The sequence below is a fragment of the Portunus trituberculatus genome, chromosome 24 (genome assembly GCF_017591435.1).
Source record: "Portunus trituberculatus isolate SZX2019 chromosome 24, ASM1759143v1, whole genome shotgun sequence".
NCBI lineage: Eukaryota > Metazoa > Arthropoda > Malacostraca > Decapoda > Portunidae > Portunus > Portunus trituberculatus.
This window is the reverse complement of record NC_059278.1, coordinates 6718076-6730575: the sequence shown is the minus strand read 5'-3', so window position 1 is coordinate 6730575 and position 12500 is coordinate 6718076. Positions and strand designations below refer to the sequence as shown.

Here is a 12500-nt window from a genome sequence, read left to right as displayed (position 1 = left end):
AGATGAATATTTCAAATATTGAAATAGAGGCCTTTGTTTAATAGAAGATGGCAGGGAGACGAAAAATCACACGAGGAAACATAAGTTAGTTAATGAGTCTCACGCAGGATGCACGGGTAAGACTTGACATTGGTGGGATCCTCAGCGGATTCACACAAGCAGGTAGCCGCAAGAAAGAGATTTAACCAACAGAAAATCAATAATGCCGACCTGACGTAAAGAAAAAAAAATGTCTTCCGGATACAATGTATTTGACTGACGATAACGCGCTAACGGGCAAAAATGAATAAATGAACAAATATGAAAAGACGAAACTATATTTATTTTGGTTTTGTTACGATGGCTGACTTGGTACACAACCAACTAGTTACTAGCGTGAATATGAAATGTTAAATGTTATATTTTATGTTGTACATTTGTTTACGGTACACATTCTTATTTAGGTATGTATTATAGGTTAGAAGACATTGTTGCACGGCTTTTAATACACTAACAAGTAATAAAACCACTTTCTTAATAAAATATTGCCATCCGAACGTTTTATTACTTCAAACTGCGATTGTGTGACAGCTTTTGGTTGTAAGCCACTCACACCAGGTTATCTATCAGATGAAACAGTTCACAGTGGCAACATCCGTCATTGTTTCTCATTTCTCTCACCGGCCTTGACTCACCTCATCCCCAGCTCTGCCGTTCAGGTCATGTGGAAGTCATCCATAATCAGGTGGGATGTCATAAATGGAAATGAGGTGAGCAAGGGGTGCGAATGAGCTGGAGGTTCACAAAGGATCAGCTGGGGAGGACTCAGCCGAGCCTCAGGGAGCATTACCATTCCGCTTCGTGTCTCACTCTCGCCTCCACCAAGCCAGTCTGTCCTCGGGGAGTTATTTCTGAGTCTGATAATCATACACATACCACTGTACGCATACCGTCGCTTCCCTATCCCCAAGAAGTGCCTTTTCTTTATTCTCTCTCTCTCTCTCTCTCTCTCTCTCTCTCTCTCTCTCTCTCTCTCTCTCTCTCTCTCTCTCTCTTTCGTACTCTTCCGAAATCAAGACGAATTCCCTCAACGCAGATGTGAGTCTTGCTGTCAAAGAAGTATTGCTCTCCTCTGCCCTCCTTCCCTTGACATTCCTCTCCTTCCGTGATCTCTTCCGTCATCTCCTTCGCTCACAGGAAAAAAATAAAACGGATTCGATGTCACGCAATGAGAAAGAGAGAGAGAGAGAGAGAGAGAGAGAGAGAGAGAGAGAGAGAGAGAGAGAGAGAGAGAGAGAGAGACTGACTTATCACTAGATCCCACAGACTCGGTCACCCGCACCTCTTATCAAAGGCAACAGCCACCCAGACATGTTTACTTAATCGCTTAGACTGATTGGCTCCGTGTCCTTGGAATAGCAACTTCCTTCACGAAGAAGGACGCCGAAGAACACCATCTTCTGTTCTTACTTGAAAATGTGTCTCTCGTAGGTGATTATCATTATATTCATTACTATTATCATTATTATTTTTCTATTATCATTGAAATTAATTTCTTAATAACATTAAAAATGATCATTATTATTATTACTATTGTCATGTTCTTGGACACGTAACAGTAAAAATTTCTCTCTCTCTCTCTCTCTCTCTCTCTCTCTCTCTCACACACACACACACACACACACACACACACACACACACACACACACACACACACACACACACACACACACACACACACACACACACAGAGACAACACATGAATAGAAAGAAGACAAAAGGAGAAATATCAATGTTTTCCCATCTCATATGTTATGTGTTATCTCTCTCTCTCTCTCTCTCTCTCTCTCTCTCTCTCAATCTCACAACAACTTTTTTACGCTCCCAACAGACGCCGGTGTGTGAGACAGAGGAACACGCCCTCCCGCAGTCTCCGCCCATGACTCACTCCATCTTCCTTCAGGCCTGCGTCGATTCCTTCCAGCACGTCAATCTTTCGGCTCATGGTAAGTTAATATTCACGATTCTCACCCTCGTCAACCTAGTCCGTGCTTTTACCATTTCAGCACATAACGTCAAGATCGTTTCTGATTTAGCGTCAAGTTGTTTCGCTTCTGAATTGGTCTCTTGTCTACAGTATAAAATGAAACATGAAAACGAGGAAATGAAAATTGAATTACTTTAAAAACTGGTTATCAAACAGGGCGATAGGTGGCTGGAATCGACTCGGTAATGAGATTGTTAGTGACGAGTTAACAGGGAGAGTTTGAAGGGAGATTGGTCTTATTTATGTATGCACGCTATTTTTTATATTTTCTTATTGTTTTCGCTGTTTTTTTTTTTTTTTACGATTTCTGCAGTTTTTTATTCCTTTTATTATTTTTTAGGTATTCCTTTGTTTTTATGCTTTTTACGGTTTTTCTTGTTGCTTTCATTCTTTTCACTCTTTTTTTCGGTTTTCCTTGTAGTTTTTCATTTGTTTATGGTTTCATTTTTTTATTCCTTTCTTCTTTTATTCTTTCTTTCGGTTTTCATAGGTGGTTTTTTCATTCCTTTTACGGTTTTCCTTGTTGTTCATCATTCTTCTTAAGGGTTTCTTTCGATTTTCATAACGTAATTTTTTCCTCATGTTTGTGTTGTAGTCAGTTTTTTTTTTTTTTCTTATCTTCCACTCACAACCTGCTTTTTTTTTCTCCTTCTCATCAACCTCATTCCTCTCATCAGCCTCATTATCTCACTCGGTACTCCTTTCCCTGTGTCTTGCCTTCTCCTTTGATTTATCTTAAGTAAATTTGCATAATCGTACCCATTTGTCTTTTCTCTCTCCCCTTGACGCACATTCCACCATTATTAGTTTACAAGAGTTTCTCCTTCAAGAGGCGCTATATCACATTTTTCTTGAATTTGAAATCACAGCGTTAACACAATAAAGTAACAAAACTTCCAAAACTCTCTCTCTCTCTCTCTCTCTCTCTCTCTCTCTCTCTCTCTCTCTCTAAGGACTCAAGTTTCCTTTCAACTCAAGAAGAAAACTTGTTAAGCTAAGGGCATCACTCATAGAAAATCCAAGCAAAGGTCAAGCAATCTAAATTTTACCCATTAGCGATTGACTCTCGATTTCTTTTCCGCATCAACATTCTCTATCAGTCTCTTTCTGACCTCGTATCTTCAAGTTCGCTCCACTCCTCTGCCTTTCCTCGCCCTTCCAAGAACTCATTCCTCTCTACCATTCCTTCTCTTTCTCCCTCCTCCAATCATCAAACCTTCCAGTCAGTTCCTCAATTCACCTCCACGTCACGTCAATGGCATCGAGCATCTCAAATATTAAAAGGAAGTGGCAGTAGTAGATTATAATTTAGACTCTCTCTCTCTCTCTCTCTCTCTCTCTCTCTCTCTCTCTCTCTCTCTCGTTCATCGTATCTTATTTTCTTCTTTCTCTTCATTTTCTTGCTCTTTTTTTTGTTATATTTTTCTTTTTTTCTTTTGCAACTCCTTTTTCCTTCCAGTATTTATTCTTCGTCAATTCACATTCATATTTTCTTCATTGTTCTGCTTTTCTCCTCCTCCTTTCATCTTCCTCCTCCTCCTCCTCCTCCTCCTCCTAATCCTCATTCTCCTCCTCCTAATCGTCCTCCTACTTTTCATTCTGTTTCTCTATTTTTTCATCTACCTCTTCTTCTTCTAATCATCGTCCATCCTTTAACTCCTCTTACTCCTTAAAACCATGGAAATCAAAACATTGCATCTGGGACAGCAACGTAATGAACAATAAGGAGGAAGATGAATATGAAAAAAGGAGACCAAGAGCACGAAGAGAAAAAACAAGGCAGGAAAAAAAAAAAAAAAAAGAAACATGCAAGAAAGATGCAAAAAGGAAAATGGAAAAGAAAATATACTGATCAGAGAGAGAGAGAGAGAGAGAGAGAGAGAGAGAGAGAGAGAGAGAGAGAGATGTGTGGCAGATACGGAGAGAAAAATATAAAGGAACACATAAAAAGCAGCAGGATGAAAGGAGGAAAAGGAGGAGGAAGAATATAAAGGAAGACTATAAAGCAACACACAATGAGATCCTTACCAGACTGTTTGGAAGAGACGGAAGAGAATAGAAATAAACACAGAAAAAACAGATAATACCGAGAAGAAAGAGGAGGAGGAGGAGGAGGAGGAGGAGACTTGATTAAAAAAGTCGGCGGCTTCTCTTGACTGACTGGATCAAGTAAAACAAACTCCCTAAACTTTTTTCCGGAACAAAAACAAAATACAAGGCAGTAATTCGGAACCCAAAACCAGAAAACACACACACACACACACACACACACACACACACACACACACACACACACACACACACACACACACACAGAAACGAGCATTCTAACCTCTCTTTATTCAATCCTTCTTGTATCCGCAGCGTCAAGACATTACCTGATGTTACTACAAGATACACACGCCGACAGATGAAGCTTAAGATGAATGAAGGACAAAAAATAAATGAATATGACAGCCTGCATTTATGTTTCTCTTCGGTATATATATTCTACTGTTATTTTCAGATTAGTGTTGTGTTATTGAGTTATGATATTCTCTCTCTCTCTCTCTCTCTCTCTCTCTCTCTCTCTCTCTCTCTCTCTCTCTCTCTCTCTCTCTCTCTCTCTCTTTACAAATGTCAATATTATACAAGGTCGTGTCTGAAAATCGCTATCAGTGCAGCTTACGCAGTGAACATTGGTGTTCTGTCTTCAATTTACAAATTACTGCATACACAAGGACACACACACACACACACACACACACACACACACACACACACACACACACACACACACACACACACACACACACACACACACACACACACACACAGATAAGGGAGAAGACGACATATGAAGAATTCGATACAATTCATAATAAACATAAAACAAACAAGAAACCAAGCAGACATATAAATGAAGAAACATATACGTTGTACACTTTTTCCTCTCAATCTCTGACAACTGTTTTGAAGTCACTGCAGTAGATAGTGTTCTGCACAACTTCCCAATTGATCTCTTGTCTGCCACGGCTACAAAGCGATACATCAAAAGCAAAAGAGCTCATGAAAAACTATCAGTATTTTACAATGAAAGTAGAACGTTTCCCTGACTTGTTGTCTTTACTTATTTTTACTTATTAATTTTTTGGTCATTCATTCCCCCGCGTACTTGCTGCTGCACTTCTTGCGTTTCTCTCTAGGCTCCAAACTTAGAGAGAATAACTTATGAGAATATCTTTCACTTTTGCTTAGTCAAGTTATTCAAAAGAGGTTTGGGAGGAGAGGGGAGGCAGTCCTTTGAAGCAGAAAGAGGTAATCAAAATAACAAACGTTCATCAAATTTGCAGCACATGCCCTGAGAGAGAGAGAGAGAGAGAGAGAGAGAGAGAGAGAGAGAGAGAGAGAGAGAGAGAGAGAGAGAGAGAGAGAGAGAGAGAGAGAGAGACCGCCACCAGCCAGACAGAGACAGACAGACAGACATATGCAAAGAAAGACTGGCCAATTATAGCCAACATATGAGGAAACATTCGCTTCACTTAACTCTATCCTTTGTTCACCACTCGCTAAATACGTACACCAAGAAATTATGAATCCAAATAATTGGTTCTGGATAATTATGATGTAAGCAAGTGGTGAAATATTTTCTGTTCTCACGCCTCTCTGTCTCTCCAGAAACATTCAACATTAATTATTAAAGTTCTAATATTAGTAATTAGTGCTAATGATTACTGACGAGAGACCAGGGTATCTGTAAATAGACGATATCTCAACAATTGTTTACGAGATCACCTCCAATATGTTATATAAAGACACCTCTCGTAGACCAGCAGGAAACACTTGGTGCTGGTATCCAATCACCTCCACCCCGCACTCGCCTTGCCTCACCACGATCCTCACGATGGCTCACCCCCAGCCACTCCAGCCACAACTATGACGCAACCAAAACATCCCCACTTTTACCAAGACTTGAAATGACTGTGCTTAACAATGACAGACTATGAAACAAAGAGTGAAAAACAGAGAGATAGACAGGCAGGCAGGCAGGCAGGCAGACAGAGAAGCAGGTAGGCAGAAAGGTAGGCAGACATACACAGGTGAACAAAGAAACAAAGACAGTCAGAAAAGAAAGAAAGGGGAAAAAATATACAGACAAACAGACAAACATAGAGACAAAGGGTTGGTGACAGGCAAAAAAGCTCCCAACAAAAACGAAAGGACTTTTTTCGTTTACGAGTAACACGGAAAAAAAAATGAAAAGAAAAACACAAGGCGGTAAAATATTATCTTCCATTTTCTTGACACATCTGCGTCACCTTGGAGAGTGCGCGAGGAGAGAAGTGAGAGGTGATATGAAGTGAGAGTAATGTTTTCCCACTTATAACGCAGATGATCCTGTACACTCTCTCTCTCTCTCTCTCTCTCTCTCTCTCTCTCTCTCTCTCTCTCTCTCTCTCTCTCTCTCTCTCTCTCTCTCTCTCTCTCTCTCTCTCTCTCTCTCTCCATCTATCCCACATCAAACGGCTGGAATGAGATAGCTGTCTTATACTTCCATTAAAGCGGTTTATATTTTTCTTTTTTTTTTAGTTACTTAATGTGTGTGTGTGTGTGTGTGTGTGTGTGTGTGTGTGTGTGTGTGTGTGTGTGTGTGTGAGTTACGGTACACTACACGTAAAGTGAGTGATGTGCAAATCAGGTGCGTGCTGAATGTGTATATTGGTGTTCTCTTTTCTTTTTTCCTACTCTTCTTTTTCTTCGTAAGTGAACATTCCTACCATGACCACCGCAACCACCACCACCTCTCGCCAGAAGCAGCCATTCACACGATTTTACCCAGCAATAAACGTGGTGGTCTGGAATCATGATGACGTGTCAATACATACACATATTCATGATCATATCCAAGTCTCAATTCATCCAAAAAGCCTAATAATTGCACATACTGAGTGGCCTTTGGGCGAAAAATAGTGTACCTTTTTATAGCAGTGTGGAAATAAATAAATGAATAAATAAATAAATAAATAAATAAATAAATAAATAAATAAATATATATATATATATATATATATATATATATATATATATATATATATATATATATATATATATATATGTATAAAACAAGGGTTGATAGCAGAAATTGTAGATACTAAAGGTGTACGGAAGTCACCATGGAAATCTTCATATTTCCTGCTTTATTATTTTCCAACGTTTCGCCTCACAGACAGAAGGCATCTTCAGGGCCTACAATAATTAATAACAAATTGTAGGCCCTGAAGATGCCTAGTCTGTGAGGCGAAACGTTGAAAATAATAAAGCAAGAAATATGAAGATTTTCCACCATGGTTTCCCTACACTTTTAGTATCTACAATTTCTGCTATCAACCCTTGTTATATATATATATATATATATATATATATATATATATATATATATATATATATATATATATATATATATATATATATATATAATTGACCCACGTGAATGACTGCACCGACGAGGCACAAAAGTGAAACTGCAGCACGTGCGTCAGGCAATAACACTTGTACCTGATGTCTGGTGCAAGCTGGGCTGTGAATGGCGGCTGAAGAAGACTGTCAAGGAGAGACTCAGGAAGCAGGCACAGAAACAGAGAGAGGAGAAGGAGGAGGAGGTGGAGGAAAAGAAGGAGGAGGAGGAACGGGAGGAAGTGGAGTGTAAGAGACAGGCAGCCTTACCACTGTTCACTAAATCACGACACACTGCTAAATATTCTCCCCTCCGGCCTACAGAGAATTCCTCCGTGCATTTCCTTCCCACTCACGTATAAGTAGGATTTGCAGGATGCATAATGCAGTTCCTCACGAGCAGCACGGGGTGGCGGCACGGAACAGCAGGGAAGGTGGACAAATCGCTCCCTTCCTGAGGGGTGTGTGGGCGGAGTGGAGGATCTCAGTACTCAAGTGCGAGCTTTTGTGTTGGTTAGACTGGAGGAGGAGGAGGAGGAGGAGGAGGAGGAGGAGGAGGAGGAGGAGGAGGAGGAAGACGAGGATAAAGAGGAGAAGGAAAAGAAGGAGAAAGAGGAGGAGGAAGAGTTAAAACATATTAAAACTAAAGCAATTCCTTTTTTTTCTATATTTCGGTTTCAGAATCAAATTTACGAAAGCATAATTATTTACTGTCGTACTTTCACGTTACATACTTTTTTTTCACCTGGTAAGTTTTCTCATAAAACATTTTCGGAGGTGGCAATTCCATTTTCTGCGAACCTGGAACAACAGCAACAACGACCCAATAAATAAACTTTTATTTTAATTCCACTGCAAGTTGTCGAAACACGTCCGTGAAACTAAGAATGAGGATTGCCTGGTGGAGGGAGGAGAGTGGAAGGAATAGAGGGAAGGGATAAGTTTTGGCAGGGAGGGTAGAGGAGTGGAGGGGAAGGGATGGGCGGTGGAGGAGATATGGGATGGAATAGAGAGGATGGGATTACCGGTGGCAAGGAAGTGAGTGGGAGGATGATCGGTGGTAGGAAGGGCGGAGGAATAGAGGGGAAGGGATGGGCTGTTGCAGGAAAGGGAGAAGAATAGAAGGGAATGGATGGTCGGGGACAGGGAGGTGAATCGGGGAAAAAGCAGGAAGGACAGGAGGAAAACGAATCACTGCTGAGTTAGGGGAATGTCAAGGAGACGGCAAGCTGAGGGAATAGGGATTGAGTCTCGGGAGGACAGGAAGGTGCAGCAGGTAGTGGCAAGGACTGGTGGAATTGGTTGTGTCACCATGAAGAAAGGTTAAAGGAAAACAGGAAAGAAAAGAAGGCACGTGGTAAAAAAGACTTGTTATCCAGAACCCGCTCTCCTCCATACACAAGGGATGACGCCCCCACCTTGTTGCTCTACACTGTCTATTGGGAAAAATAGACTCTAGACTTTCAAGCCACAAGTACAAATGACTTACGAGGCTTCCCCTTTACTATCCCAAGTCTTTTTTAAACAGTATTGTATAACAGAAACAGAAATGAGATTCTACATTTTTGCTCTTGCATGTGTTTTTTTTTCTTTGTACCTTTGTTTCTCTGCTTGCAGTCAAACCTTTTCCGTCCTAAACATGACACACGTATTTGCACACTCCTAATATGAAAAGGGAAAAAATGTAACATCGCATGGCATAAAAGTCGATCATTCAAACATGTGTACGACTCTTATACACTATATTTCACAAACACCATTTCAGCGCAAGAGGAAGTCGTCTCTCGGGGATTATTTGCATACGACTTTTGAACGCGTTTTTTGGAGATGAGTGATATTTTCAATTCAGGAACAAGAATCGTTTCAACCTTTTTTTCCCCTTCCTCATTCACTGTCCCAAAGAGCACTGAAGCCTTTGAGCGATAATGTAAGCGACACTCAATTCTGCGTCACTCCCAGCCCCAGTGCAGTTTGGACGGGAGCACAGCAAACGTTCTTCTTGTTTCCTTATTGATTTTTGCACGTGTCACACCTGAATAATTTCTCGAAGACACTAATATCCCCCGTTTACATTTCTTACTTTACAGATTTGTTGCCGAGTGATTAAAACAAATACAGTACAGGTAGGTAGCTATTCACGCCAATGACTGCACATTCTCTCTCTCTCTCTCTCTCTCTCTCTCTCTCTCTCTCTCTCTCTCTCTCTCTCTCTCTCTCTCTCTCACCCACCAACCCACCCACCCACACACACTCACACACACACACACACACACACACACACACACACACACACACACACACACACACACACACACACACACACACACACACACACATACACACACACTCGAAAGGTGTAAGGATGTATCTGGATGATCTTTAAAAAAGGAAATAAACTTTATATGCCTACTTACTTACAAGCACACACACACACACACACACACACACACACACACACACACACACACACACACACACACACACAACAACAACAACAACAACAACAACAACAACAACAACAACAACAGCAGGTAATACTAATAGCAATAACTAAGAAAATATATAATGAATAATAAAAAAAATAATAATAATAATAATAATAATAATAATAATAATAATAATAATAATAATAATAATAATAATAATAATAATAACAATACCACAAAACCAAGGAAGATAATTTAATAAAAGTAGGAAATATCTAATTACAGAGTTGTCTAATTACAGAGAATTTTACTGTGAAAATAATTACGAAATTGTTTGCAAGTTAAAAATAATTTACGTTATTAAAAACAAAATAACTCGAAACTAATTAAAATTCCAATATCGGTACTTACCCGCATTAAAAAGTCATACTGAAAGCTAAGTTAATCATGTAAATTAGTAACTTTAATTTTCATTCAATTTACTTCACGATGATGAGAGTTAAAAGGATGCGGCGATTAGTCTCCTTTCACGGAATGTCAATGAAATTCCCAAATACGAAAGAAGAAATTAGAAATAAAGGAAAACAAATAATGAAAAGAGAAACTTAAACTGAAATAGAAGGAAAAGAAGAAAAGGACATATCTTGCACAGACGGATGTCGATGGAGGAAAAATTTAGGAAGAAAACAAAAACAAGGAGAGGAAACGAAGAGCCCAACTGGCACACGAAATCGAGAGCAAATAAGAAAAATCAAATAAAAAACGAACGCGAAAAGGAGAAAACAAAGACGAAAAGCAAAGAGAAACAAAATTAGTAATAGAGAGAGGAGTACAAGACGACGATAGTGGAGTGTCACTAGAGAAAATATACATATTATCTGGAAGGTGGTGTTGAATTTTATAAATAAAAAAAATTTACTTTGCGAGGAACTGAGCAATACTTTAAAAAAGATGAGACGTTAAAAGTCAGTCATTCTGTGAATTCCCATCATGAACTGCTTGATTCCTGAAGGGTTAGATGTCTGTGAAAATATTTAGAAAAATCCAGGGTGTTATCACCAACGTAGGAATTAACAGGAAAATAAATGTGGCGTAGTGGATAATGTGGTGAGCGTGGGATGGGGCAGACGTCCAGGTGTAGGTTCGAATCCTATCACATACCGCTTTGATGCTATGCCATTTGTCGAGTGGTTTAAAGTTACTTACATGTCACCATAATACACAGTTTCTAGGTGGTCACACCAAAGATGATGCACTTGGGTGGCGGTGATAATGGCCCTAATATGAGTACCACTATAAATAAAATTGCCTGTGCCACTAATGGGTGGAAACTGAACAGCGCTTCCCACATATACTTACTCTTCAGGTATTCTACAGGTGCTATAGGCTAAAAAAAATATATATATATATATATATATATATATATATATATATATATATATATATATATATATATATATATATATATATATATATATATATATATATATATATATATATATATATATATATATATATATATATATATATATATATATATATATATATATATATATATATATATATATATATATGTATATATATATATATATATGATAATGTGTGTGTGTGTGTGTGTGTATATAATAGTAATGATAATAATAATAATAATAATAATGATAAAAATAGCAACAATGATAATAATTATCATGATAATAATAATAATAATAATAATAATAATAATAATAATAATAATAATAATAATAATAATAATAATAATAATAATAATAACAATAATAATAATGATAATAATTATCATGATAATTATCATGATCATGATAATAATAATAATAATAATAATAACAATAAAAAAATAATAAAATAAAATAATAATAATAATAATAATAATAATAATAATAATAATAATAATAATTAAACAATATTAATTATACGAAACTGTGTGTGTGTGTGTGTGTGTGTGTGTGTGTGTGTGTGTGTGTGTGTGTGTGTGTGTGTGTGTTTGTGTGTGATCAGTTAGGTTGGATACATAACAATACTGCCTTTGTTAAAGTAATACCTACAATTTTAATTAACCTCAATACATTAGTAAGTTTTTCCATATCTTACAGGTTTTCCTTCGCCAAGAAAGACTCGTGAACACATCATAAATAATTTCTTTTTATCGGTGATGCATAAAATAGAACAATATTGCGAACAGTTTTGTGAACTTAGGAAGACTTTTCAGTCCATCAGATCCGCTTTCATTAACATTACTGATCAAAAATTCTAGAAAACATTTTTTTTTTCCTTTCTATCATATTCATATCTCAAATAAATATAGAAGTTATAATGTATTGTTGTTCCATTTACATATTAAATCATTTGTTCATTTTTACCTTCATAGAGGGGAAGCTAACATTGATTATGCATTCTTCACACATCGAACAAGCGCCATTTACATTTACTGCGACAGTGATCTTCGTTCGGACGACAAGATTTCACTCTTCCTTAAATACTTATTTTCTTTTGTAAATTTGTAGAATGAAAAGCAGGAGGAGGAGGAGGAGGAGGAGGAGGAGGAGGAGGAGGAGGAGGAGGAGGAGGAGGAGGAGGAGGAGGAGGAGGAGGAGGAGGA

The 12500-nt window shown here is 38.1% G+C and overlaps 1 protein-coding gene across 3 annotated transcripts in view; it reads left to right on the top strand.

Moving 5' to 3' along the window:
• Window positions 1-12500, top strand: part of LOC123508136 (PDF receptor-like) — a 310821-nt gene that overhangs the window by 175714 nt on the left and 122607 nt on the right. For all 3 annotated transcript variants that reach the window (XM_045261651.1, XM_045261650.1, XM_045261652.1), the window contains exon 2: window positions 1872-1986. In XM_045261651.1, coding sequence (XP_045117586.1) covers window positions 1872-1986 — 115 coding nt within the window. The remainder of the gene's footprint in view (window positions 1-1871; window positions 1987-12500) is intronic.